The 23,900-nt window shown below is 39.5% G+C and overlaps 1 protein-coding gene across 2 annotated transcripts in view; it reads right to left on the bottom strand.

Annotated features, from left to right (window-relative positions):
- Window positions 1-6,661: 6,661 nt before the first annotated feature.
- Window positions 6,662-23,900, bottom strand: part of CLINT1 (clathrin interactor 1) — a 48,660-nt gene continuing 31,421 nt past the window's right edge. For both annotated transcript variants that reach the window (XM_071569962.1, XM_071569963.1), the window contains exons 6-12: window positions 21,981-22,155; window positions 17,621-17,864; window positions 17,011-17,092; window positions 12,690-12,767; window positions 9,706-9,998; window positions 9,078-9,282; window positions 6,662-8,372 (exon numbers count right to left, since the gene is read on the bottom strand). In XM_071569962.1, the coding sequence (XP_071426063.1) occupies window positions 8,011-8,372; window positions 9,078-9,282; window positions 9,706-9,998; window positions 12,690-12,767; window positions 17,011-17,092; window positions 17,621-17,864; window positions 21,981-22,155 (1,439 nt within the window). In that variant the 3' untranslated portion in view covers window positions 6,662-8,010. The remainder of the gene's footprint in view (window positions 8,373-9,077; window positions 9,283-9,705; window positions 9,999-12,689; window positions 12,768-17,010; window positions 17,093-17,620; window positions 17,865-21,980; window positions 22,156-23,900) is intronic.

Below are 23,900 nucleotides of genomic sequence, written 5' to 3'. Positions count from 1 at the left end.
TCTAGCAGGGAGCTGCTGGTGCCAGGGCTATGCTCCATCGCACACCAGGTCATTGGCTTTGCCCCCAGCACCGTCGTGCCTCTTGTCAGGCTGCAAGTCCTGAAGTCAGAGACAGACCCTCTCCTGAGCACTGGACCATGCTCTGCTGGACATAATTCCCAAGGCCAGGAACCATCACTGTCCAGAGATGCTGGATGCTGGTGAGAGGGCAGAGCAGGGCAGCTCATCTGGCCAAAGCAGTTTGCATCTAATTAAGTTGAAAACTGTCATCCTGTCTCTCCCCTGCCTGCAGCCAGCCCGAGGCCTCAAACATGGGCCTTGGGCAGCTGATCCTCACTGCCACTCCTGCAGAGGGCAGGAAGATCCCATCAGTGGCATGGTCCCAACCCTGTTTTAATTTGCAGATACTTCTGGTTTCCCATGAGCTGCAAGCCCCAGGGTAGGGAGTGGTTCTCCCTGGTGTGGTTTTTCCACAGCTCAAAGGCAACATCCATGGGACAAAACTCAGGTCCAGCTGCTGGACTACCTTTGCTCAGTGCCCAGCACCAAAATAGACCAGGAGTCCAGGGGAAGGAAAGTGGTGCTGTGACAGCTGTGACAGTATGAGATAAACATGGAGAATGTCCCAGCATCAGGTGAGGAGATCCATGCACATTAGACTGGGCTGGAAAACCACTTGGAGGCCACACCTCAGTGGGACTTGGGAGGCTATGGAGGGACAAGGGGCAAACAGGCAGGTGGAGATACAACTGAAAGAACCAAATTTCCTGGCTTTTAGGAATTTACCCCTTAGTGTTCTCCAATCCTGGATTTTGTTTGCAAAAACAAAATGAGGAAAGATTTTGGTAACCTCATAGTATCACCAACAGTTTGTTAAAAGACTAATTGCCAAGTAGCTTATGCATGTGGGACCATTAGTAATTCTGTAGCTATGCAAATTAAAACAGTGATGTATGATTTATAGCTTTAATAATGTTCTGAAGGCTCTTAAATTTTAATCACTTGCAACATCCTTTTTAATATTCAATTACTTTATTAACTAATTAGGTCACTTGCTGAAAAAGCACATAAGGCTGGTGCTATTTTAATATCAGCTGAACATCACAAAATACCTTTGAAATGGTATAAATGGTTTATTTATTTTAAATAGATCATTAAGATGCTGTAATTACTAAATCAATTACAGAAAAAAAAAAGACAAGAAATTGATAGATGTCAAACCACAATAGTAGTGGCTTCTCTGTTTACTTTAGAATCGTTCACAGGGATGCTGAACTTGGTCAATGTGGCCACTGAAGCACCTTCCTGGATAATTCGTATTCAGCTGAAGGGATAATGTTCGAGATATGCTTGGTTCATTATAGATGCTTTTTGTATGGATTTAGCTTTCTGATTGATAAAAGCTCCACAAATGACCTTGAAAAGTGAAAGTGCTTAAAAGGACAGCCCTCCTTTTCAGGGAGCTCTTTTGTCTGCCTCAAAAAGAGATAAAACTGTCGCATCTGAGAGCCCTGCTAATGCAGGGACGAAAGGCAGAGCTCTGGGGGAGGGCAGGTGGGTGGCTGAGCAGTGACCAACCTGCTCGTCTCAACGTGGACAAGCATTCGCTGCTGCCCAGAGACGGGGCTGTGGCAGAGCAGCAGCACTTGCAGCCGAAACAAGGAGAGAAAATTCCATCCCTGCAAAACCCAGGAAGATGCTCAGCTGTAGTGCAAAGGTTCATACCTCCCATTTACACCAAGCCTCGATGTAAACCCTGGAGTTGAAATTAAATTTGAACCAGTGGGGGTGCAACTCTGACACAGACTTTGAATAATCTTCTGTTTTACAACTAAGGGTAAGACAAACACTATTCCAATAATTAAGTGAATCTTTTTAACAGATTTTGGTTTAAATTAAATCAATGTGATGATACAAGGTGCAAAATTTTTCTCTCTTGAGAAGATGCTAGAAAATATCTGCAGTAATTACAGAGCACTTGTTTTCCCATTTTAATTTTTCTTGCTTCTATTTTCTTGTAACAAACCCTGTAAATTAGGAGGGGGAAAAAGGTTAATATACAGTGATCTTTCAGATAAAATGAAGACTGCCCTTTACAACTAAGCTATTAAGAAAACTAATCAAAATCTCAATTTAAAGACTTTGCTGAGAACTGAAATGTATATGGTCTAACTCTGGCTCTAAAGCAGAGTCCAGGTGAGATACAAAACTGCGACTCCAGTTCCCCAAGACCAAAAATCAAAGCTGTCCCTACCCCTGTCCCAGGGGCATCTGCAGCCCAGCTCTTCTGCAGCTGACAGTGCCTTGTTCCATTACTGGGGCTTGAGAGGAAATCATGGATTTTCACTTAGGAAAATGCCACCTAGTTAACATTTCTCATAGCTGTGAGAGGCTACTGCTCAGTGTGATCATCCCTGGAAAGGAAGGACACATTGGACTAACTTAAACTGCACAGAAGGGATCAAGTAAATGTCTAAAATAAATCTGTTTCACATTTTATAGGAGCTGCAACAGGAAACGAAGGTGCAGAGCAACACAACTATCAGGTATCAAATGTTGGTACAGCTTGGGACAACATAGGATGCTACACACCTTGGAACAAGTGCAGATAACTCCTAAGGGGTCAGATACCCATACAGTTGCATGAGCTAATTGTCACTGTTTTAAAAGTATTTATTTCACCCTACAACAATCCTGTTGTACAACATGGCTCTAGGGCTGTTCTGAGCCTTCTTACAAAGCCCCAGGTCTCAGTCAAATAGGTGGATTTTTATTACATTCCTGTAACTCCCCAGTCATTAATTCATGTGATTGATTTTCCACGTTGCTCAAATCATCTGTGTGGGAAAATCCACATCCTCTTCGGTCAGATCAAAAAAGACAAAACTAGCTGGAGTGGCAAATATGAGGTCACCAGTAGCTCAAACCCATCTGGTACCAGGAGAAATGAGGGAAAATGCAGCAGAAAGAACCCGCAGAGCTCTGCAGGCCCAGCCCTCTCTCTGCATCTGCCTTTTCTGTGGTGGAAATGCCGGTGCTGCGGAGCCACCGTTCACCTCCCTGGCTGGATTCAATGTGACAGTGACACTTCACAGCACATTGCATCCAATCTCATTTGAAGCTGACAAAGATTGTTTCTGTTTTATATCTATTGGTTTATTAATGGCCTACAGCCTCTTAAGCAGATGCATATTCATTAGATAGCCAGCTGTTAGGAGGTTCCCAGATGTCGAAAGTAGCTCTGTCTTGGTGTACATTCTTTTTTTTCCATTCTCATGAAACAAAGTAACTGTAGCTCAATTAAAGAACCAGTTAATTACTGAACCACTACCTTATGGCATGATTAAAAAAAAAATCTGCAAATTTGCGAGGAATAAAGACATTTTTAAATCATTCAGATGAACTGAGCCTTTGCTGTGCTGTACACATGCAGAATTTACACAGATGTAAAGGCTGAATTACTACTCCATGTAAGGAACCCCCCGCTGCAGAATCCAGGGATACACTTCTGTAAAGGCACCTTTCTTCATTTTCCCCCTTCTACAGAATTTCTCTTACCTCTTATGGTTCTTTATGTGAACAGTGGATGCAGAAACACAGAAAAAATTAAAGTGAGGCTCATCTCAGTTTTTAAAGGTCATTTTACACAGAGAAGCAAAATTCCACTGCAGATAAAACTGTGGTCAGATCATTGAACAGGCTGTACAGGTTGACTTAAAAATTCCACAGGGCATCTTTCTCAGTCTCACACCATTAACTCAGTTATTCTCAGCAACTCCTTTCCTGAAAGCTCTAAAAGCAGCTCCCCAAAGCAGGGCTAGGACGACCATCCTGCTGCCACCACCTCCAGGAAGCTCTTTGCCCTCAGAAATATTTTAAATGTTCAGGTCAGCACCAAATCCAAGGTTGATGTGAATTCTGTTTCTGGCTGATGAACAGGAACTGCACAGCCCCATAGCCCTTCTCATCCCACAGCAACAGCCAACAAGGAGCATCATTCCTGCTTTGTCCCAAGATGGAGCTGCACTTCCATTGGCAGGAAAGAGGGCAACTGCTGTTCCTGGGGTGCAGGCAGAGCCCCAGGGGGGGATAACTGGAAGCATGAAGGTATTCAGGATTTAGTTTCCAAATCTCTCCTTCATACTTTTAGTTTTCCCCCATCCAATCTGTCAGCAACTACCCTGCCCTGCACAATGAGCAATTTTTACTGCACTGACAGTTCAGTATTAACAAAAAAGTTCCTTCTGCACTCAAATACTTTGCCTAAAATAAAAAGTCAGTGTGTCTGCAAACCCAACAGGCCTGAAACAATTCAGAATTTTAGTCAATGACACCTTGGAATAAAACTTGGGGGGAAGAAAAAAAAAATTAAAACCCCCCTCAAACCAAACCCTTCTGCATTAAAAGCTTTAATCAGAACCAAGTGATGGTACTATAAAATGTCATCTGCTATGAAAGTGTTTACAGTCATGCACAGAGGAACATGGAGGCAATTTTGTAGAGCGACTCCTGGAGCAAAGGCCTCTGAGAATAAAAGTGTCTTTAGATATTTGTTATCCTGTTATAGCTGGTATCACCTTGAGTATACAATGCCTGCCTGCATTATGTAAACACTTCATTGATAAATCCCTCCCCCACCTCCCCTAAGCTGTGTCAGACTGTTCTTAGCTGACAGATAGAGCTGAAACAGATGCTGCTATAAATACTCTTGTTTAACTCTTTTGAATATAATTTCTTTTGTGGAACATGGTGGATGCTCCAGTTATCACTGAACCTGCACCTGTGCTGGAGTTTATTACTCCTTTGTACATACCAAGATGCTTCTTTTTTTTTTAATAATATTTAAAAAAAAAGCCAAACACAGAATTGGATTCTGCTGCCCATTTCTTCTCTCCTAAAGTAGAGACAATCCTTTACAAAAGACTTCACTCACTTTAACTGAACTCTTGCTGAATTTAGAAGCTACAGAATCCAGAGGTGGTAAAGGTTTACCTCTTTTAACTCATAAAATTATATATATAGAACTCTATGATTATTTATATATATACACACACACACATCCCCCCCATGGAGTCATGGTGTTATGCAGCACCCATCCAGCCCAACCCAGAGATCACAGGTACAGCTGGACTTGGCTTTAAAAACGAACAAAGGAGCTGTACTAACACAGCAGCATGATTTTGGTTATATTCACATTATATTCACATGGCAGCAGCTGATGAGTGGTGGTATCTCTGTCGCCATTCACACAACATCTCATTTGTTTTTTCACCTGAAAAGATAATTTCAAGTTTAAAGATATTTATTTTGCTATTTTGCTTGTACCTGGAATACCAGAAATGGATATATTTTATGATAAATATCAATATTATTTTAAACAAATACAACCCATTTTACATTCAATTTTTATCTAGAAATGTAAACCATATTCTGCTAAGCACTACTACCTGTGATCCATGTGCCTGAAATGGGAGAGAGAATAGGACAAAACTTCCATGCCCCACTACAGAAAAGATGTACAAGGATGCACCCAGCCCATGTTCTAAAGGAATCTTTCTGGGGTTTCTTTTATGATGTTTACTTTGTATCAAAGGGCTTTGTTCTCATCCACTTGCAGATGATCTGGCTGGCAAAGCTGGTTTTCCCACTCCATACACCCTACTTTGTAAAAAGGATATTGATCCATAGGATGAACAGTGATCAGTTCAGCTCTGCAGCTGCTCCCTTGACTAAGGTGTAACTGGCACAACCACAACAATCCACTCCAAAGTGACCCCACATGTTTTCCACTGGAGCCACTCTCACCCCTGACAAATCTGCTTCATTATCATTCATGTCTTGATTAGAAGCTAAATCACTGGTTCCTCTGAAGAGATGTGAACAACCTGAACAGGGACATGGACTTGATCCTTCAACTCAAACCCGAGTATTTCACCAGCCAAACCCACCTTAAAAGGACACCACGAGGAACACTCATCCTACTCATCCCAAAACCTTCCACAGAGGGTTGAGCAGCACTGCACCCCTCCAGCACGACAGGGTAACACCGACTACAGGCTGAGTTTTCCTTGCCCCCCACCTACCAACCCTGGAACCAGCTTTCTTCCCACCACAATTTTGCACAGATTGACCAAGTCTGAGTCTTACCATCTGTTCCAGCTAAAGGGTTTGAAGATGATTTTTCCAAGTAAGTGTAAAGGTTTCAGAAGAGGAACCAGAGCGATCTCTCCTACCCAGGCGCTGAAGACTGCCTTGATTACTTTGATGTAACAACACTTGAAAGCTCCTATTCTTTGAAACTAATTTAAACACATTGAATTGTTGAAAGATTAAAAACCGCAGTCAGCTAATTACACTCACTCTCATCTCTTATTCAGCAAATGAATCACTTTTCATTACCACTTAGCTGAAGTACATGAATTTCTGCCTAATTAGAAATGTTGTAGATGGAGCATTAGCAAGGCTGGAGCGGGTCAGGATATCTTGCCTGCTTCATTTTTAATTCCTAACAGTAGAGCCAGATAGGAAAGGCTTCAGATAAGAAGTCATTAAACAATTTTAAATTATTTATAAAAATTACTTTGCCCAAATTATAATTATTTTTTTTTCCCCAAATGCTCTCATAAACGTCAAATGGAATGAAAGGAAAAGCAGCCCAACATTGATTTTAATGAACATTTTAATGTTATGTATAACAGAACATTATGAATACAATGGAAACAAAGTTTGATCAATTTAATAATAAAAAAGAAATCCAACATAAGAAAAGGGAGGCCATAAATTTCATACCTATAGTATAGTGCTTATTCTTAACAATATTCCCAGCTTGTGAATATAACAATGTCTTTGTGTTCCAGATTCTAAAATCTTGATTCATGTGAACTTAAATGCAGAATTACAGAAGGAAAAACAAAAAAACCCCAAACCTTAATTCATTCCTTTGCTTTCAGTAAATCCATTAAAATCTTTGACTGCTACAGGCCTCCTTTATTAATATATATTTTTTTTGCTCCTGTATTGGATTCCACAGCTGCTAATGTCATATTTACACAAAAGAATCACCAAATGTTATATAAAAGCCAAGATCCAAGGCCATCAGATTAGGCTGGGTAATAGATTTACATCACTGACATGTGATTCACCTGCTGCTGATGCCCTAAACCAGTGGCTCCACAGGGACCTTTGTGCTACAAAGGACACCAAGTGCCACTGGAAAAGAACTCCAAGAAAGTGCATTTTCTGGAGTTTTCTGAAAGGAAACCTTCCAGCAGTCTTCAATAAAGCTCTTCCCAGACTTGCACAGGATATCAGATATAACATTAGAAGCATGTTAAGACCCCAAAAATCTGTTGATCACCAAATTTCTGAGAGAGGATTTTTACAATAAAAATTTGGGTAATACAGCAGTGTAGCTGGAACATTAGCAAAAGTATATATACATTCCAGGTCCCTTTGAATTAGCCATAGTCACATATGTAAGCCATTTTTGGACAAAAATATATATTCTTGTAAAAAACTGATCATTGTACTTGAGTGACTTCACAATTGTGGACTCAGTGGTAGTAAAAGGAATGATCCAATTATGACAAAGCGATCAGGGAGAGGGGGAAAAGAAAGTCAAAGCTCTTCAAGAAAAAAGGAAAGTATAAAATTAGATTCAAACATTTTTACCCAGTCCTCAATCCAGTCTTCCATCAAGTTTCAAAGTTAAAATTGGTTCTTCTACATAGGAAAGGTTTTTTTTGATGGTCTTAATACAAATTTTGTAAAATCATCCAACACATTCCTTAGAAGAATCTTTCACCTCTCCAGAATTTGAACACTAGTTATTTCAACACTTATAAAATAGCTTTTGGTTCTTTATGTAGACACTTTAACTGATAAAGAAAAAAAATATTAATCAGTGTTTTCGGTTCCTTCTCCAGCTATATTTGTGCAGCTAAAATTGCTTCATTCAGTCTGCCCATTTATTTTATTTTAATTTCATTTTATTTATCTATTTTACAATCTTTATTTGCTAAAATTGGCAAAATTTGCAAAGGCATCTTGCTTGGGTTGTACAGTCCCAGGAGTCAGAGAGGTCATAGCCATATTGGGTACCCCCATTCCTATTGTGCCCGTCAAACCCATTCCTGTAGCTGGCACTCCCATGTTCATGTTCATTCCCATCATCCCCTGGTTCATCATAGGCATGGGTCCCATGGGAGTCATTCCCATCGTACCTGACATCACATTGGGCATTCCCATCCCCACGGGCATGGGCCCTCCCATCAATGGGCTTGTCTGGGGTCGAACAGGCATCATGTTGGGCTGAGGACTGAGGTTCACGGCTGCAAAATTTTGAGTCATGACATTCATGGGTTGTTGCATATCTGCGGAAAAGGGAAAGTACACAAAAATCACTGATCGTATCTGATGACACTGAAAGTGCTCATGTATTTTAGGAGACTAAAGGGTTAAGTGCTGTGAATGTGGATACACAATGGCCAAACTCACAGCTACTTCCCATTTGGATATTAGGAAGAATTTCTTCACTGAAAGCACTGTCAAGCATTGGAATGAGCTATCCAGGGAGCTGGTGGAGTCACCATCCCTGAAGGTGTTCAAGAAACAAGTGGACACGGCACTCCCTGCTCTGGGCTGGTTGACAAGGTGGTGACTGGTCACAGGTTGGACTTGACCTTGGAGGTTTTCCAACCTTAACGATTCTGTGATTTTATGTTAGTTGTTTCCCTATTTTCTGTGTGAAGATCAGAAAACTTCTGTAAGTTTTAAGTATCTTTTTTACCAATACATGCTGCTTTGCATATTCTCTAGAAGTTCTAAGTATTAGGAAGCCTGAATTCAAGATACAGCAATGGTGCTACCTCTGCAGTAAAGCCTGCACAGATACAGACTCCTGGCACTTCAATCTCCATTCAGAAAACACGACTTGTGTCAACACTGCAGCAGTTTAAGGAACAAGTGTGACTAAAGGTAGGAAAGCAGCAGTGGACAGAACGCTTTGACCTCAGGGAGAGGCTGCTGAACACAGACAGGGCTCAGTGGGCACACAAAACACTGCAATGACCACTTACTCTGTTGCTGCATCATGTCATTGAGCGATGGCTGCTGGGGTTTGGAAGGCTGCATCCCAGGTACTAAATTGTCCAAACTGATATTTACACTGGGATCTGACCAAGTTAAGGGTAGAGTTTTCCTTGCATTTTTCTGGACCATCTCTGTCCTTGCATTATAAAGGGAGTTCGTCTTCGGTATCATCGTGTTCATGGTTTGCAGAGGCTAAAAGAGAGAAGTTGGTATTCACTTGAAACAATTCACTAGTAGGGAACAGGACTAAACAACGTGTTACTTTTCCCACAGAATACAATAAAAAAAATCCAACAAAACAGGCTGGAAACATGTAACATTCTGTGGAGAATGGTTTTAAAGTATCAACCTCGACTTCTCCAAAAAAGCAGCAACACTTTCCAGAGGAATGAAGATCATCTCCAAGGAGACTGCCCTACAAAAGGACCTTTTTTTAGTAGCCCATTCAAATATTTTTGGACAAAACTTGCTTAAAACATACTGATCCCATCTGAATAACCAGGTCTAATGGATGCCAGGAGTGAGACTGACAATTTTTCAATGCTGTGATTAAGAAAAAGGCAAAGGATTAATCCAGGTAGGTCATTAGCAAATAGAGTACCAATAGCAGCATACCTGTTGTAACCTGGACATGGGTAAACTGATGCCCACAGAATTCATCAGGGAGAAATCCATGCTTTGGGAGGCGGTTATGGTTGTCTGAGAGGGACCCATCAGATCAAAAAGATCTGTGGAATCTGAAGCAGCTGGAGGCTGGCCTGAAGCAGGTTGTGAGCTACCAAAGAGCTCTGGAGCTGGCTGCTGTGCAGGGCTACTGAAGAGCTCTCCAGATGGAGCACTGGGACAAGGAGAAGCTTGGTTGAAGGCACTCCAGTCACCAAAGTCTCCATTTCCAGTTGTTGCTGTACCTGAAGGAAAGGCAAGAGTGTGGGAGGAAGGAAGAGAGAGAGAAGAAAGGCAGGAGACTTAGGGAAAGGCACTGAGCAAATGCCACATTCCATGAACTGAAACAAATGAGAGCTGATCTGTGTCCGTCCAGATTAACATCTGCAGGTAGAACCTCCATCTGGACATCATTCCCTCTCATGAATATTCCAACGATTTTAACAAGGTAGGAAAGGAAATATGAAACACCCATACACAGAAAGTAGAAGGATGTTTGATAACATGTCACCTGTGGATGCAAGACAAGCAGGGACAGGTTCTCTTCAGTTGAAGTACAACTGAAAGATAACTTAGGGGCACACTGGAGGCTACAGTCAAAACAACACCTAGAACTTTGATAACATTTATCAACTTTTTTCTCACCATTCTGGTATTTGCTGAGAGAGAGTTGTCAGGAACAAGCTGCTTGTTCCACCACAATAAAACAAAGACAATTATGTCCAAATTTGGTTGCATTCAGCTGGTAGCCCTTTGTATGAAACCATGATGAGGGGAATAAAACCCAGAAATTTGAAAGTAGGTTGTCAGGGAATGCTTATTTGAAATAAGGAGTAAGCACTTCCCATCCCATGAAGTGCTCATGTAAAGCACATTAGGTTTTCTAAATTTGATTCCAGAACTAAATGCCTTGGCTTGAAGCAGAAATTCCATATTGGCTCTAGCATTTCTCTCAGCAGCAGCTTTGCTGAGCTCTTAGTTCATCCCAAACACCGTTTCATTTCAACATACTAGGTTTTGGAGACAAGCATTAAATCAAAACACAGAACTCAGAGCTCTCTCTGTATCCTACTGTGAAGGCAGATCCAACAGTGTGAGCTGTTTGTAGACACCTGCAAGAGCACCTATTTCAGCATCACAGATGTTGAGACACAAACCAGTGAACTGAGAACATGTCATAACCTTTGAGTCAAACAGGAGGAGATGTTACCTGCCTTAAAAACACATGTTTCTGTATTAACAAGAGAAGTGTTGCTTCACAGCAGTGATGAGGGAAGAAAAGCTTAAAAAGAACATCTCCGTGAGACACTGAATACAAAGCAACACTGTTTAAACAGCTCTCACGCCACACAGTGAATCGTGTTGAGTTTGGGCCACTGTCCAGCTCAGCTTTTTGATTCTCTCACTGATACCCTTTTGGTACTTCAGCAGTCACAAGCAACCCTGCTGACCTATGAAATGAACTTTGAGAGCCAATGCTCGTTTAACTCATCTCTTGAATTTCTTCAGCTGAGTGAACAAAGACTCAAACATGTAGAGCTGAGGTAGATGATCTAGTGCCAGTTTCCATTTCCTGCTCTATCCAATGGCTGATTCCACAGCCATTTTCTACAACAGTGTCCCACTGGTAACTGCAGCAATTTGTCACACTTCATGTAAATATTTATCAACATAAACCTTTCAACCTTCAGTCATCTTCATTTTACCAACACATTACAATTTAAAGAATAGTAGGAGAGTAAATTTGTTCGTAAAATCCAAGTATTGCCAACAACTTCAGTGCATGAAGTGGGCTAATATTCATTAGCTTAGGGCCTTACTAGAACATCTGCTTTGATCTTCCTTACAAAGAGGGGCTATATTAGAATGTTTCAATTAGTATTACATATTAAAAATTAAAACCTACTTTAAATATTCTTGATAGATAAGTAAATGCTGAGTGTGCTCCCTCTACGTTCAGACCTGTACACGGAGCACCAATAATGGAAGTGGGGGTAAAAGGGAGAAGGTTTTGCCTCTTCAGTAGGACTTCAAAGATGATTAATCAAGAAGGAAAAGATTTCTAGAGGGGCTTATGCTGTTCAAGAATGATTAATCATTTCACAGGACTCCTTGTCCCTTGCATAATGGTGATTGGAATAGATTAATCACGTTAATGCAGATAAAGGATTGTATCAATTTAAACTGTATTAACACAGGAGTTATTTGCATAGTAGGCGGCTTTGTGTTTGCAAAACAACTTGGGTTTGACTAAGAAAGCCTGTAAAAAAATTAGAGCAGTTCTTCCCTACCAAGCAAATTAAAGGTGTATTAACTAATCTAAACCCAGTAGAGCTTTTGTAACACAGCAAAATAAAGGGAGAGATATAAACATGCCAACTAAAAGCTGGCTCACAGGTAGATTTGCTGATCAAACTATTTGCTATTAGTTTCTCATTTTGCACTTAATCCTACACAGCTTGACTTAGAACCTTCAACCACAAATAGCACTCCTGCCCAAATTAACTTGGCAAAACAAAGCCAGCCAGCTCTCTCCACTCCATGTTTGTCTGCAGCCCTGTTCTGTCTGCACAGCACTGCAGGCTCCCAAAACATTCCCCCAAAGGAAAGTTGATTGCTTTAGGTAGCTTCCCAGCATATTTTATTTTTTTTCCAGTCCAATTTTAAGGGAACCCTTCTTCAGATGGTGGCCATGATGATGTAACAGCTTCTAACTTTGCCTGCAAAACGACTGCATGTGCACTGAGCCAGCTGTGCAGACACTGGAGACACGCGCTGTGCCAGGCAGGGGGTTCCTCCTCACTCCTGCAGAACTTGGGGTCCAGTTACACACACAGTTTACCAGGCAAAGGCAAGTGACTTTCAATAATGCCACATGGCATCTCTCCCCCTCTTTCTACCCTTAAACAGCATTTCAATCCATAAATTAATCCTACCTTGCGATGATGGGAAACTTGCTGAAGCAGCAGGTGAATTAAAATCAGCAAATCCTCCAAATGGGTCAGTTGATCCACCTAGAAACAGAAGGAAGCCAAAAGCTGTCACAGGATTGTGCAACGATCCATTGCAACAACTGCATGTGGGATTTAGGAAGAAAAGCTGTTCTGTACTTGACACGATGGATTTATTGATTCTCCTCCCTAAGCTGGCTCTGTTTTCCTGTTCATCCCTATACTGTATTTATACAAGCCTGAGCAACAATAAACTGGATTATTTCCAACTGCCTTGGAGATCTTGCAGTTTTGTTTTCCTAGGGAAGAACTAAAATATGTAAGTTTTTGCCACTTCTAAAAATAAATGTAGAGATATTAAAAAGATTAACAAGTTTTTAACTAGGGACTGATACCACTAGTTTGGCAGTTTGTAAAATTAAAACTTTGAAAGGATAATATATAAAGCCAAAGATTCCTATTGTATAAAAGTCAATTTATTACGCTTCCTATGAAAAATTACATGTCATTTTATATTTAGTTTTTGTGTTACTTAAAGCATGAATGATTCTGCAATGTTCTCGAATTGGGATTTCAAGGACAGCTTACATTTGTGTTCATTTTTTTATAAGTTTGCTCCCTTTCTACAAGAAGAACATTAAGTTTTCCAACTAGACATTTGTATACAGCGTATAAATTATTAACTTCTGAATACTGCATAGCAACAATTTTTCACTGAAAGATACAGCCAAGGTATAAAACCAGAAGATTTAAGAACCATATTGTAAAGCTGCTTTTTAAAAATAAACTGAAAAAAAGTTAACAAAACCCCCAACAATCACCCAGTTATTGTTGGTACTGGCTTCTAAGCAGGGATTCCACTGACCTGAGGAAGCCAAGAAGTTGACCTTATTTGTTTGTCCTCAAAGATTTCACCTCCAAGCAGTCCCACCCTTAGAAGAAGCTGCAGCAGTTCAATTATTTTGCTTTTAGTGTTATGCCTACATTATATAGGTTACATCACAGCTGCTTAGCCTGCAGTGCTTAGGAACCAGCCAGGTGGGACTCGAACATCTGTGCTGCACTCAAACACCACCAGGGACAGCTTCCAACATCTGGTGCCATTTCAGAATTGTCTTATCGCTGCAAGACATTCTGCCCCATCTGCTACTCTCAACTGGGTTAATTAAACTAGAACCATCTCCTTTTTAATAAACGGCCAGCAGTAATAAAAGGAACCATTCACTTCCTAATACATATGTACTTGTATTTCTTTTTAATGTTATTTCACTGTAGACATTGCCAGGAAAGCGACTGTTCTTCCAAGGGGAAATGTCTTCTTGTTGAGCACATAGTATTGGATATAAAACATGAGAAGGGAATGCAAGGATGGTGTCTCTGAATTTACACAAATAGAGCATGACTGCAACCCTTTTAATACCTTTTCAAGAGAGAAGATTTCACACGAAATTAAGAAATTTCTTCAACAAATTCTGAAGTGATCTAATAAGCATCTACACTTACATACAAGTTTTATTCTGATTGAAACCTTAGAATTAAAAAGGGCTGGTAAAACATGAAGCTAAAAAACCTGTTCTGATTCTGTTTACTCTGTCTACTGCAATGACCATTTTCCAATAATTCTTTTTCATCACATATGTGCTTCCAGAGTTCAGAACAGGTTAATGGTTTGAGAGTTTATAAGCCCAACGAGCAACACAGATGACACTCCTGACCACATGTTCAAAAAAAAAAAAAGAAATCAATGCTCTCATGCTATACCCATTATCCTTGGGCTGCCTGTCAAATTGTCTAGGGATTAATTTAATTTGAAAAACAGAATTAGGTTCAAACTCAAAATAACCCCTTAACATTTTCCATCAAGTGAACTTTTCTTCCACCTCTCTTGCCTGTTTTCAAATGAAATCAAGTTTCAGAGAGAAGACAGAGATTAAACTGGATGCAGTAACTCTCTCAAGGAAAGTATCACAAGGTAAAGAACCTCAGCTCCAGTAACACCAAAAAGTTACTTCCAGCAGGTCTAGCCACAGATCCTATGTCTACTCCTTTATGGCAACAAACCAACCCCCTCACATACAAGCTGTGTTCTTCAGTAACATGTAACACTGAATCCAACCAACCTTTCCCAGATCTCTGCACCTGAAAATACACAGATAAGCAAATCCTGAGTTCCCTGTATTCCATCACTTCCCTGCCAGTTCCTTCACAGGACAGATCAAAGGCTGTGTTTGACCCTTTCCCTCTGTCTTGCCTGACACTAGGAATGTTCCCACACCCTGTGCTGCAAGGAACAGTGGTCATAACAAGTGACCTGCACGTGAAGGACAGTGCTAATCTTCTCAACATGAGCTGGCCTCAAAGATTCCCATGCGAGATCTGTCACTACAAATGAGCCCCTTCCATCTGCCTGCTCAGGTCAGCAGAGGTTATTTAGCAGGACCAGCTGGTAATATGACTCTTCTCAGCACCATTTCTAAATGCTGCTTTGGAAAAAGAAGAAAAAAAAAGTAAAAAAGAAAGAAAGAGCTTTAATACAGCAAAGAGCCAAGAATGAAAGATTTAAATGCACTGTAATATGGCACTGCCACAGTTCTGTTTGAAATATGGGCAGGTTCACTTTGACATGAAAACATCTATTTTCAATATGATTTTATTTTTATAAAAGTAAAAACATACACATATATATATATATGTAAAAATAAAAAAGGTTCCAATCCCTTTCGCCTTAAGAACTGGATAGTTTCTGTATTGATTGGGGGTAGTGGTTCTGCCCCAGGATCTTAAAATTTCACAGGACTGTGGTACCTCCAATGTACAATGAAAACTTTTGTATGCAAAGTAAATAAAACAGGAAATAGCACAAAATAAGTAGTTCCTTACATTTAAGCATTTGTGCAAAAAAACCAAGGCACATGAAATGGATTTAATTTCTTAATCATTAGGAACTAATGCATTTCAGAACACACAAGAAAACTTTGTCTACTTCCCCAAAAACAAAAGTGGATAAAGTTCTATTCAAACTAAGAAAGAAGAGGGGAAGACAGATGTCTGATATTAAATTACCATGACAATTTCTCCCCTCTGGTAGAATTTTGATACATTCTATAGTGTATTAAATACTTACAGATGTAGCATTTTGGTAGGGTGTTTCTGAAAGGAAGGTGTGTCAGTGGTCACAGTACTGACTTTGCTCATATATTACAATATAAATCAGGGGTTCCCTCTACAATATCCCCAGAAGTGGCATAACTCCAGCTAGAAGTGAGTAAGAGCAGTCCTCACACATGCCTGAGTGCAGCCACACATGTGGCCTCCAGCCACTCTGGACTGTCATGTTTTGGTACAGCCTCTCTGATGCTGCCTTGTCTTTAAAGCGTGGACAGCAGACACTCAGCTCAGTCTGGGATACACACATAGACTTCCACAAACAAGGTCAACATGATCCTGTGTATCATGAGATGTTGCTCATTTGTAAAGGAGAGAAGTTCTGTGAAAGGTTCCTACCTATACTCATCTCTTATCTGCTAATCAAAGTGATGTTAAAACAAAGAGATTCTGCCCACAGTTAACTCTCTCCCAACTGTGCTAGTAGACCAAAAGTGCTTTTTCTAATTCGTGCCACAACCAAACCCATCAATACTAAGCAATGATAAGCACAACAGCAAGTCTTTAAAGTATTACACTTTGAAAAGCAAATCACCAGCCCTCTGAACTCCCCTACCAATTCTGTATGCAATGCACTGAATTTTAACACATTCCAAAAAAAAAAACCATCTGCATTTTGGGAGCTTAAAGGTCCATATGAAGGTCAATGCACTTGCACATTTAGAGAATGAAGGGATCTGTTTTAAAATGAGTAATTTTAGGTAGTAATTTCTTTTTGGTGTTAGGATTTGTATCAACTAAGTGCCAAGAGAAAAGAAAGAAACAAGTTTGCCATATACTTTAGTTGAAAGCTTCCATGGAGATCATCCATCTCCAGCTGCCCACGCTTTGCACTGCACTATGAGAAAGGCTTGAATGTGAGTGGATTGCACTTGCTTTTAGAGTTAATTATAAATAACTGCATTACATGCACAGTTTCTGACAGACTGATCTGGCAGTTAATCTTTGTGCTGCTAACATTTATTAGCCCCATGCAATAGCACACACTGTACCTTGTTACAAAAGGTTATAGGCAGTTCTAAACTGGTTTGGGGTATTCATTTCTCAATTTATCTTCTACTGCATCTATATAGCCGCAAACAAGCTTATCCTCAGAACTGCTTCCAAATGCATTACTGAAGGAAAACCCACACACACCCACCTGTGGAAGCTGGCTGGCTGGCCCCATCAAACAACAGGTCAACCAGGTCGTTTGATGCCTTGATGCCAGAGGGTACAGCAGCCTGAAGAAGAAATTACACAACAATCTCATCTCATATCATCAATCAAATGACATTGAGAAGTTTTCTAGATTTTTGAAGGGGCTTTTATATTTTCTTTTCAAGAGATGACAGATTTGTTTTTGAAGCCAACAGTCACTGGAATGCAGCTAAATGTAAACTCAAATACTGAAAAACTCATGAGTCAGGTTTGGATTTTTTTATTATAACTGAAGAATTTGGTAACTTTTTAATAAGTGTGCAGGTTCAGAGAATCCTTCACACTTCAGGCCAAGATTTTCTCTTTGCTTTTCTGAAGAGTAAAACATAGTAATGACCATATTTAAAATATTCTACACCTCAAAATAAATCACACAGACTATAATTAAAACTGTTCCACAGACTTTGAAAATGACAACTAAACATTTTTGATAAAATAATTACCTTGAAGACTGCATAATAAAAATTCTACCCTAAAGTAGAAATTCTCTCAGAGGTCAGAAGAAGGCAGTTTCCAAATTTGTGTTTTATTGTGCCCTCCTGCAGTCTCACCTTTGTTGTAGGCTGTGCAGGATGAGCAGCAGCATTCTGTTCTGGACTGGCTTTATCTCCTGTATAATGTGCTGCTGCTCCCAAGTCAATGGTTTTTGAAGGATTTGCTGAGCGTTTCTGTCTGATGGTTGTAATTTCTGTAGCTTGTGCAATATGAATGTGTTTTGTTGTCACAGTCTCCTCTTCATCTTTAAATTCAGCTTTGGGAGATTTACCTCTTCTTGACTTTTCCTCATCACTGTCACTAGAAAAACAAAAGTGATAGCACAGCATTTGTGATGGACTTCTCAGCAGCTTGAGTGGACATTTGGCTCAAGCCACAGGAGTTTTGGTTACTGCAGGTTCTTGTAGCAACAGTTCATAATAAAAATATGGTTTTTTCCTACATTTGAGAAAGGAAATGTCTCCCCCTTACATAACCCATCACATCACACAGCATTGCACCTGTTGTACAGATGTGATGAAGAAAAGCAGATTATTTTGTTAAACATGAACTGCAAGTCCACAGCACAGGATGATAGGAAATCAGTGTTCAAATCCAGTACATCGAATTACCTTCTGACAGGAACTCCCCCACACATTATGTAACACTTCAGCAACAAAAAGTTAAGTTGGCAGCTCTGCTCAGTACTTACACAAAGAGACAGAAAGCCATGAACAAAATACAGGTAATATCTTTCAGGTTTCAACAACTGCATTTGTATTTCAGCTCATTTCCAGAGAAACAGTCTTTTATATTCTTTAAAATATTTATGGAAAAAGAATGTTTACAGAATTATGCAATGCAAATGATACTATTAATTTTCTATCAGAGCACACACAGTTATTCTTATAATGTAAAAGAAGAAAAATGTCACCCTTTTAAGCAAAAGCTTTTCAGATGTCACTGTGTACTATTTGTTTAATCTCTTACATTTTCTACTTTTATATTTTAAGTCTTTTACAAACAAACCAACTGGCCCCTACCAACAGTCATGTTGCCTTTTACAATCAAGAATTGCACATAACAGGGAGAATTGCTGTAGAGGAAACTTAAATACAATGAAACGTATTTCAAAATAGTAATTCCCTTAGCAACAGAGTTGAAAGTGGAAGGGTTTTATATTTTAATAATGCATGAGAATACTAAAACTGCAAGATTTAAGAAAGGCTGTCCCTTTGTCAGTGGGAACATGACAGTAACTGCAATATACTCTGGAGGGGAGCCTTTGTTCTCTGCTAACAGTGATGGGCTTTTTTGGAACACATTGCATGTGTTGTTTCCTCTATGCATATTACCTACTCACCACTGGAGACAGCTCAAATCAGTAACATCACTGAATGTAAATCCTCCCTCCCTTTTTCAATTTTTTACTTTTACTTTTTTAATTTTTTACTTTTAAAAAGATAAGTATCACAGCTGCTGGCCAATCAGCAACTCCTGGGATTGGCTTGAGCCAGCCTTGCAGAAACCAGAAAGCTTAAATGGCACCACCTTAACCTCATTTTCCAAGGCACTTCAACCCTGACATGCGACTGCAGCCGTACTGTCCCAGTTCTGGAGCTGTGCAGGTGCCCACCTGTGAGCACAAACACATCAGAGGGGACCACTAACCACATCTCCATTTGTGACATCAGGATTTTAACACAAGCCCCCAGAGAAGACAGATCTGCACATTAGATGGTCTACATGGTACATCCATCCTAAAAGCCTCTGAGGAACGTGGATGATGCTGCCTCTTGGATGTGTTTAAAGCCTCCAAGACTAGGACAACATAAAGTAAGGCTCAGTCTCTTAAAACTTGCTGCAATATGTTTCTGTTCTTACTACAGAGTCCAAGTCCACATACCCTCCTCTGTGGGTTGAAGAAATGACTGACAACCCAAGTCTGATCTATGGCACGATCAATACAGAACTGCTACAGATCAATCTCACTAATGCAAGGATGAAAAAGTCAGTCTTTGGTGATCTGCAGCAAAATAAAGCACTAAAAACCTCTGAGAAAAGAAATCAAACATATATCCAAGAAATGAGAATAAATATTACAAAACACAATTTTCTATGACAACTTGTACTGCGCTTCCAAACCCTCTCAGGAGATCCACTTTTTGTTTTATTTTAATGGTCACATTAACATAAAACCAAAAAGAAAATAATTACAGATTAGTGTTCACTTTAAGTGTGTTTACTGTGCTCAGTAGAACTGCGGTGCTTCATATGAGAATTACAGAATTAACTTACAAATAAAAATTCTACCTAGCAGTGTACCAAATAATTATAAATACTTCTGCACAGAAAGTACATGGTTACAGCTTCCAGAAATCAAAGTATGGACATGTAATCTTTTTCTTTGCCCTAAGTTTTCTGTGTTTTTTTTTGTTTTGAACATACTGTAAGGCAACAAAAACAATTTACTGAGACTTCAAGTATTTAAGCAGACCTACCTACTGCAGAGCTCGCTGTGTAGAGCAGTGAATTTTTGGAAGCTTTTTTTTTACGAAAAAAATTGCTGAAGTGAAAACACAGAAATGCATGGATTTCATGAGGCATTGACAAAGTAATTTTGTTATTTTGAGCTTAAGTTACATGATAATTTAAATTCATGTTTCCTTCAGTTTCAATATTTAAATACAGTATTTTGCTAACAGAGCACCCACTACAGGTTTTATTTACAGTACCTTTGAGTATAAATACAGATATTTTATAACCATGAGTTCAATCTTCTCAGATCCTTTGATAGCTTCTGTGGAAAGAAGCCCCTTCATTTGAACACTTTAATACCTTCCATGGTATCCAATCACCATGCCAAGAGGTGAAATTCCAGGATGGGAGCCGAAGCAACCATATTGCTGCAACCTGGATTCCTTCTTAGGACAGGATAACCCGCAATCACCAAACTGGCTTTGCCCATGTATGTTCCCCAAAACCTTCCTTTTATTTTCAGTCCTCAGTTTACTGCTTTTATAAATTTCAAGACAAATACTCCAACAGACATATACGAAAACATAGAAGAAAAATGAAACAGAAGGAACAAAGGTTACAGGAGCAAAACAAAAATGAAAAATGTAGTATTAGCCAGAGGAAAAAGATCAGTGCCACCTGGGGTAGAGATGTACAGTGGAGAAGTCATCAAAATAAGCTGCTTTGACAAAGACTGGACTTCAGAAAGGTCCGCCTAAACCACGGAAAAGTACAAGACTTTATCCAGGGTAAGAGACCAGGAGCCATTCAGAAATAAAGCAAAGGAAGTAAGATTAAAAAAAGTGAGCTTTGCAGACATCATGGGACAAGTTGCCTTTGAAAGGCAAGAAAAGCACACAGCAATATACCATTGTTACACTTGGAATTGTTTACTTTCCTTCTGATCCCTTCTCTTTGTAGTCCATTGATAGTAAGTTCTAAGAGGGAACCCTGATGTGTGCAAAGAATACCAGTTTTATGATTTATTAATGCTCCAGCAAGAAGACCATATCAGCTTTTTCCCAGAAATGCCACCATTATCATTATTTCTTGTTTCTGTGCAAAACTGTTTTAGTTTTGCAATATATACACTTGTGTATGTGTATTTTTATATTCATATTTACATATATCCATATATGTGTGTGTGTGACTGTATCCAAAGACACTCCTGTAAAAAACACTAATTAAATCTCAGTGTAAATTTGAATTTTCAGTTGTTTCCCAAAAGGGAATTATTTCAATATACTTGGCACTTTCTCTACAGCAATTTCAGATTCTGTTAAGTACGAACTTGATCTCCAGATAATTAAATTCAATGCACCTGTTGAAGTGTGATGTACATAAAGTTCTTTCTGAAGGCAAAGCAGGGTAGGTTTTCTTCCTTGCTGAAAAAATTTAATAACCAGATGTAAAATACAAGAATTTTCTTGAAAAGGTTCAACTGAAATTGACTTTTTTTTTGTTAAAGAAGTCACCTACAGGTTATTGTTCCTGGGATGAGCTCAGGGAAGCAGCACTTTGTCAAGGCAGGTCTAAGCAATTTTCATTTTCCTCTTCCTTGGCACTTCAGCAATCAGAGTAAGTGCAACATTAAGTGGCAGCCTTCGGGACACTGGCACAAACCATTGAATTGCTGAGACAAGGAAAAGCTTAGGAAACTTCAGCCAAATTCCCTGCTGTGCCAGCAGCTCCCTAAGCTGGGGCAGTAATGGAAGGCAGCCAAGAGCAGTTAACTCCTGCCAGAGCTACACTATTCCCTAAGGCCAGGAAGACCTGCAGGAAGCAGGTACTGAACCCAAACATGTTTCCATATGGACAAGCAGAATGGAAGAGTATTGTAACAAACACTCAGCAATGTCCCACAGCTCTGTAATAGTGATTTCACAGATAAATTTGTGTTAAAATAGCTCCAGTTAGTACCTGCACCTTTCCGGAGAGTCTTCCCTATCTTTCCTTCGGAACTTGCTGATGGTATCATCGATCGTGCTGCCAATTTTGTCACTTAGTTCACCCAACTTATCACTGAATGGAAACGCCGGCTTTTTATCCCATTCTTCATCCCATTTGGACTTGGGCTCAGGATCGTATCTTTCACCTGTGTAAGACAAAGGTATGAAATAGTAAAGACAACAGAAGAAACAATGCCTGTGGTCTGCCTGGAATCCCTCTCAAGCCCCTGCTCCACAATACATAAAGCTTTACAAGTTCTCAAAGCAAACTGGAAGCTCCCACAGTGCTGAATCAACACTATTACAGCAAGGCACAGCATGGAATGCCAATCATTAAGTGGCAGGAATGCAGATTCAAATACTTTTGCTTATGACAACAACACAATCCTAATGCACAGCACATCAGGATCCTATTGGACTCTGCTGGAGAAGCACAAGAGGCACAATCAACCCTGGCTGTATAAGCAGCTGATCAGAAAGGGGACACGCCAGTTCTGAAACAGTCACTTAATGCAGGATATTCCACTCCTGGCCAAGCTGTGTGCTCAGAGGCAAATCACTGTTTTTTTTAAACACTGACATTCAGGAAAACAGAAAAGCACAGTACCAAAATATCACAAGACGTGTACAAATGCATGATAACTTCGTTTTCTTTTCCAAACTTAGCAACTAAAGAAACCTTTTAAAGATATGAAAAGAGTCAGTAAAGCCATTCACCTTTTCAACAGCCACTGAGTGCCCTGAACATCTCTACTGAACACTATCATCAAGAAATCAAAAACGTTTCTCTAATCAAGTATTCAAGACCTCCATACTGGTATCTCAGATTACAAACAGCTGTCAGTTGTACTTGAAATAAACACATTTGCTGTACAATGACATCAAAAAAGTTTAAAAACACTTAAGTCTGGGTTATTTATACACACACAAGCCAACTTGAGTTTAATTCAAAAGAAACCCCCAAAATTTAACAAAGACTTAATCATCCGAAGCACAGCACACTAACTTGTACTGTGATCTTTTATCAAACCTCCTGCCCAAAATACAGGTTACAAAGCAAACAAAACAGCTCAATTTCTAGACAGCATTTTTAGACATTTTATATTTCAAGCCATCAAATACATGAAACAGGCCAATTTTTGTACATTTTTCATTAGCGTTTCACATTTTTCAAATTTTTTTACTTCAAGATACACAGAAATTATATTGCAGTTCAGGTAATGCTCAAAATTTATTCAATTAAGCCTTTTTTAATAAAAATAAAATCATGGATTCCAGCACTACAAGGATCCTGCCTGATAATTGCATATCATAGAGCATGTTATTTTCTTACTACAGACATAAGTGCAAGTCTCCAATGCTATTTGATCAGATCCATAAAACTTTTTCAGTAGAGAACCTGTTACAAATCCATGAGATACTCGGTGAGATATTTATCACTGGAAAAGGAGACACTGCTAAGAAATGAACTGCTGTTAAATGTTGCAGGAGAATAAAATGGCCTTATTCAGTTTATGTCAGGCTCTCAAGCACTTTAATGCAGATTCCTTTAGAGGAGTTTCCTTGTGCAATACAAATTCTAAAATTAAAAAAGAAACCAACCAAGATCTCAGTGTCTTCAGGACAAAATGAACTAAAAAAAATCTAAATATACAAGCTTTTTGTATTTAAATAACTACAATCTTTCTGACTAGAAATCTCACCTAGGAAAAGATTTGGTTTGTGTTGCTGAAAAGATTCTTTGTGGGTTTTTTTCATTTTTCACTTTACTCAACAAATGAGGGAATAATGAAAGATGCCATAAAAATGAAAGACAAAGAAATGAGTCCTTTAAATTAAAAAGCCCTGAGTGACAACTAAGGAACATATGGAGAAAGGCTTCTACCCAGCA

This window comes from Pithys albifrons, chromosome 15 (assembly GCF_047495875.1).
Source record: "Pithys albifrons albifrons isolate INPA30051 chromosome 15, PitAlb_v1, whole genome shotgun sequence".
Classification (NCBI taxonomy): Eukaryota; Metazoa; Chordata; class Aves; order Passeriformes; family Thamnophilidae; genus Pithys; species Pithys albifrons.
Note: the sequence above shows the minus strand (reverse complement) of the source record. Positions and strands in the feature narration are given on the sequence as shown.